General features: G+C 33.6%; 1 protein-coding gene across 1 annotated transcript; it reads right to left on the bottom strand.

Moving 5' to 3' along the window:
• Nucleotides 1–4767: 4767 nt before the first annotated feature.
• On the bottom strand, nucleotides 4768–8509 carry LOC104887710 (probable LRR receptor-like serine/threonine-protein kinase At4g36180). The gene has a single exon (XM_010672425.4). It carries the CDS (start codon nucleotides 8384–8386, stop codon nucleotides 4982–4984), a length of 3405 nt encoding a protein of 1134 aa, XP_010670727.1. The 5' UTR covers nucleotides 8387–8509; the 3' UTR covers nucleotides 4768–4981.
• Nucleotides 8510–15921: the final 7412 nt, after the last annotated feature.

The following is a 15921-nucleotide window of genomic DNA, read 5'->3' as shown; positions in this document are numbered from 1 at the left end:
TTGTCCATTTAATTTTTGATTGAAATATTTGATGCATATACCATTTTAAACCTGTTTTAAATGGCAAGTTGGAATGAGAATTTTTAAATGATTTGCTTTTGTAATTTTTTTCATTCCATTAATTAGATCATTAAGGGTATTTTAGTCACTTCAAAAGAGGACACCACACCTCCTCCCTTGGCTTATATAATAGAGATATTTCCTAAATCTAAAATCAATATAATTCAAACAACTAATTTACTAATTATAGTATTCTCTTTGTTCGTTTACATAAAAATTTACACGAAAAGTATGTGTAAGAGGAGAAAATTATGTCCTTTATATTCGTAATTTTCCATTCAAAGTCAATTTCCATGTTCAATCAAGTCAAGAATATATAGACTAATGACAAATGCATCTGACTGCTTACTATTACTGCTATATAATGGTGCAACTTTAATCCTCAATTATCAAATTGTATATCATATAACTATACAAGTACAAATTTTGAGATGGTACAAAATTTCTTGCCTGTGTTGTCCAAATGAAGAGTAGGGATATCAGGAAGAGAAAATCCAAGGAAGACAATGGCCCTATTTGGTGATTAGAGTTTAGAGTTTAGAGTTTAGAGGTTAGAGGTTAGAGGTTAGAGTTTAGAGTTTGTGGTTAGATGATTACTTTTTTGTTCAGAGGATTTGACTGCTGATTTAAATAATTGTTGTGTAAAGGTGTTTGGTAACACTTAGCTGATTGTTTAGAATTTTGTACTTTTAGAGCATGTAAAATGACATTTATGGACATATGTTTTTTTTAAAAACAAATTTTAGTATTAATTATATGGACAAAATAGTCATTTGTTTTTTCTCTCTCCAAAACTCTCATGAAAAAGCTCCTCTACCTAGCTTTTTCAAAAGAGAGTTTTGATCAGAGTTTTCGGTACAAAACTCTCTTTAGGGTGCGTTCTGTTCAACTTATTGGCCCTGAACTTATTGTACCTTATCTGAACTGAACTTATTGAACTTGAACTGAATTTATTGGAACTTATTAAACCTGATTGGACCTGATTCAACTAATTGGACCTGGTTGAACCTGATTGGAACTTATTGAACCTTATTGGAACTTATTGACCTTATTGAAACTTATTAGACCTTATTGGCCCTGATTGAAACTTATTAGACCTGATTGAAACTTATTAGACCTTATTGGACCTGATTGAAACTTATTTGACCTTATTAGACAAAAAAATTGACTATTAGTAATATAAATATTACCCCTAACGTAAATACTACCCCTCAAAATTTATTATGAAGTAATAATTATTAAAATTCATCCTTTAATAAAATAATCATTATTAATTATCTCTTATGATAATTAATTTAACAAATTTTTTTTACTATTTATATATTTAACATGTTATCTCTAGTTATTTAAAGACGAATTGCAAAATATTATAATTATAATTATTATTATTATTGTTAACGTTAATTATTTGACCATGATTATAATATTATTTGATAGCAATATGAATAATCAAATAATAGACAATAATACAAGTATAATACTATACATTGTGGTACTTTAATAAAAAATTCTAAAATAACATAATCAGCTAATAGTAATATGAATAATAAAATAATAGACATAATACAAATAAATAATAATATAATAGACATAATATAAATAAATAATAAAATAATAGACACTAATACAAGTATAATATTATATAATCATTGTGGTACTTTAATTAAAATTTTAATAATAACATAATCAGCTAATGGTGATATGAAATTATGAATAACAAAATAATGGACAATAAAATAAATGTTTATTAAACATTGACTATTTGGACCTTATTGGACCTTATTAGACCTGATTGGAACTTATTGGACCTTATTAGACCTGATTGGAACTTATTGCACCTGATTGGAACTTATTGCACCTGATTGGAACTTATTGCCCTTATTAGACTTTATTGCAACTTATCTGAACTTATCTGAACTTAATGGACCTGAAACTTAATTTTTTTAAGTTGAACAGAACGCACCCTTAATCCTCTTTCTCACCAAACACCCAAATTAGAGTTTTTATTGGTCAAAACTCTAAACTCTCTCCAAACCTCTAAACTCTCTCTAAGGGTGCGTTCTATTCAACTTATTGGACCTGAACTTATTGGAACTTATCTGAATTGAACTTATTGAACCTGAACTGAACTTATTGGAACTTATTAAACCTGATTGGACCTGATTCAACTTATTGGACCTGATTGAACCTGATTGGAACTTATTGGACCTGATTGAACCTGATTGACCTTATTGACCTTATTGGAACTTATTGACCATGATTGGAACTTATTAGACCTTATTGGACCTGATTGAAACTTATTAGACCTTATTGAACCTAATTGAAACTTATTTGACCTTATTAGACAAAAACATTGACCATGAAAAACATTGAGGACAAAAACACTAGTAGAAAATCAAAAAATGAAGAAAACGTAGAAGATGAAGAAAGATACTCCGATGAAGAAAGATACTCCAGTGATGATCGATAATGAAGCAATCAATTGATAACATTTATATCTTTCATAGTTATTAGTAACGAAAACATGTTATCTCTAGTTATTTAAAGACGAATTGCAAAATATTGTAATTATAATTATTATTATTATTATTGTTAACCTTAATTATTTGACCATGATTATAATATTATTCAATAGCAATATGAATAATCAAATAATAGACAATAATACAAGTATAATACTATACATTATGGTACTTTAATAAAAAATTCTAATAATAACATAATCAGCTAATAGTAATATGAATAATAAAATAATAGACATTATACAAATAAATAGTAAAATAATAGACATAATACAAATAAATAATAAAATAATACACTAATACAAGTATAATACTCTATAATCATTGTGGTACTTTAATTAAAATTCTAATAATAACATAATCCGCTAATAGTGATATGAAATTATGAATAACAAAATAGTGGACAATAATACAAATGTTTATTAAACATTGACTATTTGGACCTTATTAGACCTGATTGGAACTTATTGGACCTTATTAGACCTGATTGGAACTTATTGCACCTGATTGGAACTTATTGGACCTTATTAGACCTTATTGGAACTTATTGCACTTATTAGACCTTATTGCAACTTATCTGAACTTATCTGAACTAATCTGAACTTATCTGAACTTATTGGACCTGAAACTTAATTTTTTAAGTTGAACAGAACGCACCCTAAAACTCTCTCCCCCAAACACCCCCGATATCAGTTTCGGTAAGCATGTGAAACCCGCAAAGGCTACACCTACAAGGCTACAATGGTCAATGATACACTAGGTGTATGTGGGCCATACATACACTAGGCGTATGTGTTACTACTAAAATTTATACCTTGTGTTATTAATAAAATGTATATTATTACTAAAAATATTACAAACTTACAATATTTCGACAGATAATTTTGTTTTTTTTTATCTTTGTTTTAAAAATCTATTTTATGAAATTTTCTTTATTTAGATTTGTATAAGGAATACCAAACTAAACACTAACTAACTAACTAAAAAAAGTGGGTATTTGTAAAAAAGAAATTGACACTGACACTGAGAATTGTTTGTTAGTAATAAAAAATTATTAAAAGTTGAGTTGGTATACAAAAACTAGTCACAGACTCATAGGAGAAGAATGGTATTACTTCCTCCGTTTCGTTTTAAATGAAACAAAAGGGTATTATTTGTGAGATATAAAATATTCATTTGTTGCATTTAAAACGAAACAGAGGAAAGATATAATATGGTACAAAAATTATATTTGTGCCAAAGCCCGCTATTTCAGGCCAGGCCAAGCTGGCTTTCGGGCCATTTTCGAGCCGAGTCGAGTCAAAATTTTGACTGTGTTTGCGATTATAGGTTTCCTGTGGTCCGACTTTTTGACCGAAAATCGGGTCGGACCCAAACCACATGCCAAAAATTGTTGTCCAAATCCCGCTAATTTTGGGGTCGGCCCGAACCCTAGTTGATCAGCTCTATTTATATGTCCCATGCACTAACTAGTCGGCTAGTCCTACATTTAATTATAAGAAAAAACTAGTCCTACGTTTCAAAATCAACAACATTCTTTAGTTCGGTCTCATTGACATATCATGAAAACAAATAATGGTTCGGTAAGAAACTAGAGGTGATCATTTTGGTCCGGCCCGTTTTTGGGCAGAAATTTTCGGCCCGCAGGCCCGCCCGCCCGTATTTTTTTGGATTTGGGTGGACTTTGGGCAAGCCAAAAACGACTTTATAGTCTATTTTTTGGCCCGACCCGTTTTGGCCCGTAAAAGCCCGCTAATTTAGGCCCGAAATAGCGGGTCTTGTACACAAAAATTTGACCCGGTTTTAGGCCCAGCCCGGCCCAACCAATGGGCAATTTTTTGCCACAACCCGACCCGAACCCAGCCCGGCCCATGATCACCTCTATAAGAAACCAATAGTTTCAAGATGAAGTGATGAACTGCCATATGTATAAAACACCAGTTTAGCTTTGGGGACGAAATAGACACCAAATGGCAGAAAAAGATAACATCAATCCTTTATAACTTGATAGTTGTAAGACTTGTAACCTCAAATTCACAATTCTACTCTAATTGCACCTGCATTCACCCCATCGAGGCATTGATGATACACAATAGATAACTTAACTCATTTTTCTTAGCATTATCTAAGAAAAGCTACGTGCAATCTTCACCCGCTGAATTTCCGGGTTCAATTTTCAGGAAACTGAAATTAATATAGTGTCACATATCTCAGCATTAGAGTCATCCAACTTGCAAAAAAATCAAAGGTTTAACATAATCAACTTAACAATTACATACTCTATAGCACATCTAAAATCTAAATCACCAATACATTATGTTAAAATTGACACAGAATACAAATTCATAAATTCTTTTTTAAACAAAGTTGGTCGGGTGGCCAACTTTAATTTTGTCGTGTTACCCAGCAGGGGAAGGAAGAGACGTTGGATCCGCAGAAGAAGGGATATCGGGCCCCACCCGACAACCCTCAAGCATAAAGACAATATCGGCCATCGATGGTCTCTCAGCCGGGTCGGGTGCAGTGCACAGGAGGCCCACTTTGATTCCAAGTAAAAACTCTTCCCATTCAGATGATTCTGGGTCAAGTTCGAGAAAACCTGGATCGAGTAAGTCGGATATTTGACCCTTTTGCAATTGTTTCTTAACCCATTTCACAATATTATCATCTTGCTCAAACATAATGGGCTTCTTTCCAGTCAATATCTCCAACAAAACAATCCCAAAACTATAAGCATCCCCTTCTCTTGTTACTTGACCTGCTAAAACTACTTCTGGGGCAACATACCCAAGTGTTCCAATTGGTGAAGTTGATGTTGAGGCTCCAACTGGTGCTGCAATTGTTAACCTATCTAGTCCAAATTCTGATAAATGTGCTTCAAAATCAGCATCAAACAACACATTTTGAGGCTTTACATCACCATGAACCATTTCTAAAGAGTGCAAAAACGCGATCCCCCGAGCAATCCCAAGAGCAATCAAGTGCCTCATAGGCCAATTTAGTACATGCCCATCATGGTGTGATGCTTCTTGAAGAAGTGTAGCTAAGTTTCCGTTAGGCATGTAGTCATAAACCAGGAGTCGTAAATCTGGTGGACCAGCATAGTACCCCCTTAAAACGATGAGGTTCCTGTGCTTCACTTTCCTAAGCAACTCAGCCTCCTTCTTGAAGGCTCGATCGTTCAGGACTCCATCGGGTAATCGCCGGATTGCGAGGACTGTTCCGTCAGAGAACGAGGCTTTGAATACAGTACCATAGTTTCCTCTACTTAGGACGTTTTCCTCATCAAATTGCCTTGTGGCCTCTAAGGCTTCGGGCAATGTTATCTTGCTTGTAAACATCACAAGCTTTGGAACACCATTCTCACTGCTGCTTCTACTCCTTTCAGCACCTGAGCTTTTCCGCGGTGGACTTGGTTTCTTCTCTCCTCCTGCCCTGGCTTGGAGCCTATCCCGCCAACGGAGGAGGCATATGATAAAGCCACGACAGCACAGTGATATGAAGAGAATGCCAGCAAGAGCAACACCAATAAACAATATTAGGTTCCTCGTTTTTCTCCTTCTCACATAAGGGCACTCTTTGTTCAATGGAAACCCACATAAGTTTCTGTTGTCTACAAAATATGAAGTATCATTAAAGTGGGAGCCTAGAGGTTTTGGGATCTCGCCTTCGAGATGATTGGAGGACAAATTGAGGTAATTCAAAGTGGATATATGGGTGAGATTTTCAGGGATGGAACCGCTCAAATTGTTAGATGAAAGATCCAGCATTTCGAGGTGTAGCAAGTTTGACAATGAGCTTGGTATAGACCCTGATAAATGATTAGAATCCAACACCAAATATTGCAAATTAGAGGATTTTGAGATCTCCTCTGGAATATCACCATTCAAATTATTATGACCTAAGTCAAGCTCCTGCAAATGAGATAAACGTGATAAAGAATTCGGGATTTTGCCCACCAAACGATTCCGTGCAAGTTGAAGCACTTCCAACTCTGAACAATTACCAAGCTCAGGTGGGATTTCCCCTGAGATACGATTCTCCAATAGAGAGAGGACATTCAAGGACCGGAGGAACCCAAAAGTAGCCGGAATATCACCCGATAGAGAATTGGAGCTAAGATTCAAGTACTTCAAACCTGCCAAACTACTAAATCCCTCAATAACATCCCCTTGTAAATCATTCTCCTGTAATGCAACAACCTCCAAATTAGGCAACCCAAATAACTCAGCAGGTAAATCCCCGGATACATTCTGCTTGCTCAAATCTAGAACTCTCAGCCTCATCAAACTCCCAATGCTAGTCGGAATCGAACCCGAAAACCCACAATTACTCAAGTTCAACACCATTAAACTCTTCATTTCCCCAATTGTTACAGGAATTTGCCCTGTAAAATTGTTAAAACTGAGGTTCAAAGTGGTCAAATTAGTGAGTTGTAGCAACTCATTTGGGACCACTCCAGTCAACTCATTTTCACTCAAATCCAATACTTCCAAGCTCTGAATGCTCCCAATATCAAAATCAATTGAACCCACAAATCTGTTCCTCCCTAATGACAAAACCCTCAAATTTCTCAAATTCCCAAAAAACCCCGGAATTTCACCAGAAAATTGATTCCCTTCCAAATCAACAACCCTCAACAACCTACATTGTCCCATTTCACCAGGGACTTCACCACTAAGAGAATTATTACCCACCCTAATCTCCTCTAATCTCGTCAAATTACCAAACTCCGGAACGAAAGACCCCGTGAAGAGGTTCCCAGAAAGATCTAAAACCCTCAATGACGGAATCTCCGCCACCCAAATTGGAAACTCGCCAACAATGTGATTCCCACGAAGGTCTAATCTCTCCAAACCACTCTTAAATGCACACCCATTTGGCGGCTTTGCAAGTCCCCTAAACGCATTAAATCCCAACGAAACGAATCGAATCGACACAAGACTGAACACATTACAAAACAACGAGGCAGGGACCACACCAGATAAATTGTTGGAGGAGAGAGAAAGTACCTCCAACTTCGGCATTGCTCCAATCGTCGCCGGAATATTCCCAGAAATAAAATTACCCTCCGCCGAAAAATGAACAAGTGAAGTACAGTTCAAAATCGCCGATGGAATCGTTCCCACTAAAACATTCGAGTCGAGCCGTAAATATTCAATCCATCGCAACGCACCAATGCTCGCCGGAATCTCGCCGGAGAATCTATTAAATGAAAAATTAATCACTCTCATCTTCGAACCATCGGAAAACAAGTCAGTTCGGATTTTTCCTGAGACATTATTGTACGATAAATCGAGTATTCTAACATTGTTAGAAATTCCGCCGTATATTCTCCCAGAAAGGTTGTTACCGGCGAAATTAACAACCTGTAGAGTACTAATCGAGAGAATATCCGGCGGAATATCGCCGGAAAATGAGTTGTTATTAAGGTAAAGTGAAGTGAGGAGAGAGAAAGATGAAAAAGAGTGAGGAATATTGCCATGGAAGTTATTAGTGTGAAGGTTTAACGTACGCAGTAAGCGTAAGTTAGTAAGTTGAGGTGAAAGTACGCCGCTGAGTTGGAGGTTTGGGAGACGGAGATGATGAACTCTGTTAAAGTAACAGGTAACACCATGCCAGTCACAGGGAGCTGATGACGTGTTAGCATCCCAGCTAGATAAAGCACCACGTGGATCGTTGAGGTTGTGTTTGAAAGCTAGTAGTGAGTTGAGTTCCGTCACCGTAGCTGTGACGGGAAAAATGGGGATGAAAGCTAGTGTGAGAGTGAGGGAGACAAGAAATATAGCCGTTGTTGTTGCCATTAAAAAAATGGTGGAATAAGGTGGTGGGATAAAGGAGTTTCATGGAGTTATAGGAGGAAGAGGATAATTATTGGGGTGTTTCATTGTTTTTGTTGTTTGGGTTTGGATTTTGGGGAAGAGCCTGGTTTCATAGGTTTTTTTAAAAGCTTAGTAGTGAATTTACCATGGAGCCCTTATTCATTAATTATGGTTTAGTTTCTTGTTTTGGACTATTAGACAATAACTATCCTTTTGTGGAAGTGTCAAATTCTCTAAATTACTCATTTTTAATGAATTATTTGAAATTGATATATGATGTTTAGAAATTGATAACCCCTCCGTTTCAATAGATGAGACATTTACGCTTTATGAAAATTGGCTTTGACCATAAATATATTTCATGATATGATAAATAAAAATTATGAAAATTATACTTTTGGATTCGTCATGAAAAATCCTATAATAACATTTTTTTTATCCATGTAAATTGAAAGTAATTATCAGTCAAAATTCAACCTTAAACATCGTGCATGTCTTATATTGTGAAACGGAAGGAGTACTAATTTTATAAATATTAATGTTTCAGAGTGTAAGTAAATAGGTCCTACATTGTCTTAAATTACAAATTTAAAACTAATAAGTAAGAAAATGGTAGTGGTTGGGTTATTGCTTTTAGTTAATGCTTTACAAATAAGTCAAATAATATAATACCTTTAATGTTTATTTAGGGTTTTTAATTAATTAATTAATGTTGAGTGGTGGCACATGGAAATTAATTGAGGATTAATGGGTTGTTCCAAATGATTTTTTAGTTAACATGTGGTTTTGAAATTTTGATGTCACTTAGGGATGGAGTAATTTTATTTTATACATCCTCCTTCGTATCAAAATATAGTTTTTGTTTCATTTTTCGTTGTCAAACTTAAAAGTTTTGACTAAATATTTTCATTGATGTATACAAAAAAAATAAACATACCTATGTGGGATCTTATTAGATTTGTCTCAAAGTATAGTTTTATAATATCAAATTTTTTAATAATATATAACTAAATATATTGATCGTCAAATATATGTGTTGGAGACCGTACAAAAAGAAATAAGGACTCTATTTTGGACAGAGGGATTATTTTTCCTTATTCATTGCTAAAGTTCAGTGCTCATCATCCAACAACTTTTCATGAGGAAATCTAAAACCACATATAGGTCCAAACTCTAAAATAATAAGGGTGTTTTGATCTCAATTGCAAAAAAATCCAACTAGCATAATTGATTGCTTTAAAATTTCCCAAAGTTATCTACAATCCATTTCTTTCAATATGGATGTTAGCCACATATTTGTATTGAGGTGCAAATTCTCCCATTGATTGCAACAACATTCAATCCAATGTCTAGTTAGATCTTGAGCTAGCATTAGATTCACTTTTGATATCAACCATATAGAATTTAAATGGTACTTTAATGAACGTTTGTACCTTTGACTAAATATTTAAGTTAGAGACAAATGATTTAGAGTTGAAATTAGTGGTCAAAAGTGACCACTAGTGTCTCAATCGATATGATTTGAAGGGAAAAAACTTTATCTACCAAGTGGGTCAACAACCCACTACTAATAGAAATAAATAAATAGTGGAATCTAATTCATCAGTTCTAATAATTTTTAATGCTTTATTTCTAGTAGGTTAACTACCCGCCGGGTAGATGTAGCATTGTCCTATTTGAATATAGGTTTGTCCTATTGCGTTACAAAATTTTGATGGTGCTTGTTGCGGTGGTGTAAATTGATATTGGTTGCAACAGTGATAGTGTTTGCAAGTCGATAGTTAATATGGGTGTTGTGGTTATGATGCGCCTTGTTTTAGGTTGAGTGGCAAAAGATACAAGTTGGATGCCGATGAAAAACAAGTAAGAGTAATAGAATGGTGATGACACAGGAGCAGGAGATGATACTAGATGGTAGTGAATTGGTGATGGGGGATGATATGATGACAAATACAAGGTATATTCATATAATCATATGTATTTAGCGTTGTACATGGAGACTTTTAGTACTTATTTGGTAAACATGAAATGTATGGAAATGAAATTTATATAAATAAAACTTGTAATAATTTGCCCTTTGGTCTCATCAACTTGTTTGCTGCTGAATTTACTTCAATTTGCTCAAATTAGCTTGTTTTTTTTTTTATGAATACTTCATCTTTTTTTTTTTTCAAATAGATGTTTCATTTTACTTTTGCACTATTCACAACCTCTACTTAGAAGATGTTAATTTTGTCTCGATATATATTTTCAAAATATCAATTTTTAGATTTTTTAAATAACGAAATAATTATATATGTATATATATGGTTAAAATTTTGCATCAACAAATATACAAGTTAAAATGGAGCATCTATTTGAAAACTAAGAGACTAGAACTTGTTTTTGTTAAACAAATTTATTTTATTAAATTGAAACGAAAAACATTGTTTTTTTTAATTCAGATGAACCACAAATGCAGAGTACAAAGTACAGAGAAAAAGAGGGGGAATTTGAACATGTAACATGTAACCTATCGTTCACAGCGCATCAATCTTAACAGCTAGGCCAAGACATTTTGAGTGAAGCGAAGAACCTTATTAGTAGTAAAAGAATTAGTGATAAAATATGACACTCCTAATTGCTATTCTTGGAGGCATCAGTCCTTAATTGCTGAATTTTGGGGGAATAGAAGGGTGTTTAATTATGTCACCTGAAATAGTGAAAGGTAGGTGGATGGGGGGATGACTTGCAAATGCATATAATTGGACTTTAATGGCGTTTGACTGTTTGATTCTAAACTCACTTGGGACATGCAATCAGTGGACGGATCTAGCAATACTACATCGGGGAACGTGCCCTACCAAAAATCTAATAAAAAAGTAAAAATTTGAATTTGAAAAAGAAATCAACAACATAACATAAACTTCACGCCTTGTTTCATTGTTTGTCGTGCAGTAGTCTTCTAAAATACTGAGGGACCCACCCATAAAATCCACTAAATTCAACAAAAGAAAAAAAGCGGGACCCTTCTTTTTTTTCTCTTTTTCATCAATTTTTCACTCTCTTTGTTATTCATTTGGAGAAATTCATCAATGGCAACTTTCACATTGAATGAAAGAGCTAGCAAATATGGCGACCTAAGTGGTACACTTTCCGAGTTCACCCAGGGGCATTTTCGTAATTAATCAAAACTTCAGTGGCATTTTCGTAATTTCCGAGGCTTATCATCTTCCTCATCAGCAACATATTAAGTTAAATTTTCCGACAATAGAGATAAAATTGCCGTCGAAAAAGTTGTCGGTGGTACTGGAGGAGACGCTCAACGGTCAATTCCGACGCCATTTTTGACAAAGACTTATCAATTTGTTGAAGATCCTACCATTGATGACGTCATTTCATGGAAAGATGACGGATCTTCCTTCATCTTTTGGGATCCTACTGTATTTGCTCGCTCATTTTGACGAGGAGAAAAGCATTTGCTTTGCGAAATTCAACGCCGGCGAAGCAGATTTCCACCGGAGGTTCGATCTTCTTTCTCGCTGGAATCACGAAATCAAAACTTAGAAATTGAAACTTCAATTCCCAGATATGAGTACTTTGCATTTTGCTCATTTGTTTTGTTTGTTGTTGTTTTATTTGCTCGTTTTCTTCAATTTATTTTTGCTGGTTGTTCGGAGTGAAGACTTATGAAGTGGAGGAGAGAGAATCAACCACCATTGTTGAGGTGTTTGTTAATGGCGGATTATAATTGTTGTGGGAGGAGAAGAGATAAAGTAGTTTGTTCATGGTGGGGGTGGTGTAGAGCAGTGCTCATTTACATAATTTGTGCTCATTCAAGTTTGCTCATTTCTTAAATGAGTAAAAATGTGTGCTCATTTTCTCATTTTGCTCATTTTGCTCATTTGCTCATTTTGCTCAATTGCTCGTTTGCTCATTTGCTCATTTTGCTCACTTTGCTCATTTGGAGAAAATAGTCTTGGGTGTACCATGAGCATGGTACACCCAGGTGTACTATAAATATTCTCACACTTTCCTATCTTAGTTTTGCTTCAGTTGAGTTTTTCTACACCATTTTTTTTAGTTCTATTCTAAAACCATGCCTTTCGAACCGGAAGTATCCGTCTTCCAAATCAAAAATGAACTTGTACAAGTGTGGGAAATAATTGTGTTAACCTGTTATAGGTTAACCTGACATTCAATATATATAGTATTTACAATACATACCTATGACTATGAAAGTACCATTTTACCCTTTACAATGTAATATTATCCCTTTACAATGTAATATTATCCAATACACCCCCTCAATTTTTACGGGGTGAAACAATGGATAGATTGGTACGATGTTTAGTAAATAAGTCAGTAGATAGGCCTTTAATAAAAATATCTGCAACCTATGACTATGAAAGTATCATTATACCCTTTACAATATAATATTATCCATTTACATATAATATTATCCAATAGAACTCGTTGGGAAGAAAGATGGAGTGCGGCCTGTAGAGCACACATATAACGCACCGCTGGATTGCTCACGCAAGTGAATCTCCTACTTTAGGACTGTTCTTTTGAATTTAGAGAATCTAAACTGAACTGAAATAATAACGATGATAATAATAATAACAATTATATTATTATTATTATTATTATTATTATTTCTAATTATTATTAATAGTTTTTTTTGACGGGATTATTAATAGTTATTATAATAGAGTAATTATTAAATAATAATATTATCGATTTTTCTAACCTATACATCTAGTGAATAATATCTTTCATTAACCATACCATATTAATCTATTTTGTTGGTTAAAGATAAAAACAAATAAATAAACCTATGCATTAGTTAATAATACTAATAAAAACAATAATAATAATGGATAATAATAAATAGTTAATATTAATAATAATCAATAACAAAATTAATAACGATAATAAAAGTTATTATTAATAATAAAAATTATTATTATAATTAATAATGTAATAGTAATAACCATATTAATAATGATAATAATAATTTAATTAATAATAATAATAACAACAACAAGAATAATAAAAACTATAATAATAGTAATGATAATAACAACAAAAATAATAATAAACAATAACAACATCAACAACATTAAACTGAATAGAACTAAAAATAAGTACAAAACAACAGGATCTAAATATCTATGAATCTCTAGAGAGAGATGTGAAAGTAATAGCCTTATGTTATGGCCGCTCCCCGACTTACGACCTTTACACTACAATTGTGCTGTGATATGAGCGTTGAAATTGGTTTTATCTTTCCCAATCATTTTAGCCGGAACTTCAACGCATCACTTGTTAAAGGTTTTGAACTCTTCTTTTTTATGAGAATCTTAAGGACGGGACCTTACCCTATTCTCAAACCCTCCATAGAACACTACCATGTCCGCATTTTCGAACAAGTTATTTTGTTTGTTGAAATTTGCATTGTTTTTATCTACGCATAAACTTAACCATTGATATTTTTGATCATTTGTTAGTAAAAGTTAGTGTTTCGAAAGATATACAAAGCTGATTACGAGCTAACCCAACTTTTTCTAAAAAGTGGTTCGTTTTAAGCGAAAGCCTTTTTGCCTTAGCCTGAAGTATATATATATATATATATATATATATATATATATATATATATATATATATATATATATAAATAGTGTAAAAATCAAACTGTTGCAATTTTAGAAAAATGTAGGGAGTAGTTTTAACTTAGTTTTGTTTGTACTTTGTTGTTCTATAAAGTAGTAAAGTTGTGGACTTGGGCTAGATGTAGACTTGCAGTGGGGGATGAATTATTGATATGTCATATGTGGACCACATGGTTGGAGTTATGCAGAGCCCGGTGGATCGTGAAGTTTATGGGTTTATAAGTTATAGTTGGCTAGCTGCTCCTCCATTTTCCAACCACCATTTTCGAAGGCAAAAATATAGCTTATATAAAAGCCTCACCAATGCACCATTGAAATTGCTCATCAGGTAATGCAAGATTTTGCATGTTATCTTAGTTTGTGCCGAAAAAATTCCGTGTTAGCTTTCACCTATAATGTAATTCTTCCGTCCTAAATTATAGTTCTTAATTCTAATTTTTTACGGGAATTAAGGTAAGTAGAATCTAAAAGGAATAGTAAAAATTTCCTGTTTATTTAAATAAATGTTGCATGAGAAAAGATGATTTTAGGAGAGAGAACGGAGATAATTGGTGAACGAGCATTAATTATGACACTTGGGTTGAATAAACAAAGCAAAAAAAACTAATTTCAAGATGCAAATAAATTATGAGAACATGATTTTCTAGGCAAATCACGGAAAAATATGTAACTAAGTACGGAAACAAGAACTATATTTTGGGACACTTAAAATGAAAATAGGAACTATATTTTAACGGATAGAGTATTCTATTTTCCCTTATTGAGATGAATCAATCGATTTTTAATACACAGATGTCTTGCATGCCTTTGCTTGGGAAATGATGTAGAGTGGCTGTTCTAGAATTCTTAAATTGAATCCACATTTAGCTACAGATGTGTCATATTGGTTGTACAATTGATAATTCATAATAGAGTCAAATTCCATATGTTAAAATGTGCACATTAATTTTAAATAATAAAACATCACTTTTGTGTTGTAAATCATTTGGTGAGGTTTGGTTATGCTTATTTGTAAGTATTTAGGTGAAGAATTCATCATGCCCTATACATTGCGAGGGAGGTTGTTTATAATTTATAATTTGATATAAACTGAAAGTTCCTTTTTGGTCGTGTTTGGGCTCTATAGGGTTGGACATACAACATTTTCTATCCCATGGAAAGACATATTTTAGGTGTAATACACAATTGTTGATTCGATTTTTTTGTTTGGTTCCTTGCAAAATAAGTTAGAGGTAAGGTGATAAATATGAAGAAAATGTGGCATCTATTTATAGGCTAGGGGCAAGGATTGGATGTTGGAGGCTATGTGTAAGTTTTTAAAAATGGCCCTTAGGTTATATCTTCTCTAATTAACTTGCGTTTTTGTGAGATATCTCAATTTATTTGCTCCATTCGCTTTTTGGATTGAGGCCCTTTACATGTTCTCTAAAAGAGATCATAGTAGAAAATTGGAATTTTATGGTTCAAATTGATTGCAGTTTTGAATTTGGGAGAATCGGGGTGACGGTGGAGAATTGATGGGAGGTATAGATGAGAAAATGAAGATATATATGGAGAATTGCTTCAAGCTTGTAGGCTTTCCCAAAGAATTTGCTTTTTAAAATGCATTCTTCAAGTTTCGAACTAGGGACCTTTAATTTATGCTGGATGACCCCATACCTGGTAATTTTTTTTAGATTAATTGGTAAGATAAATAATCATTGGGCTGCCGTTGTACAGGGCCGCACCCAAAGGCCCAAGCACTTAAAACGAGGGAATTTTTTTTTAAGGGAAATCCTCCTCCAAAGTCCAAATTCCCCTCATTTGATAGGATACTAACCCCGATGTTGAGGTTACGAAGTAGAATCCTCATCAAATGAGCCG

Source organism: Beta vulgaris, chromosome 1, assembly GCF_026745355.1.
Source record: "Beta vulgaris subsp. vulgaris cultivar EL10 chromosome 1, EL10.2, whole genome shotgun sequence".
Lineage (NCBI taxonomy): Eukaryota > Viridiplantae > Streptophyta > Magnoliopsida > Caryophyllales > Amaranthaceae > Beta > Beta vulgaris.
The sequence above is the reverse complement of the archived record's forward strand: the minus strand, read 5'-3'. Positions and strand labels throughout refer to the sequence as shown.

Bases quoted from the DNA above. Each gene is read 5' to 3' on its own strand.
- LOC104887710 (XM_010672425.4), bottom strand. From the start codon at position 8,386: ATGGCAACAACAACGGCTATATTTCTTGTCTCCCTCACTCTCACACTA.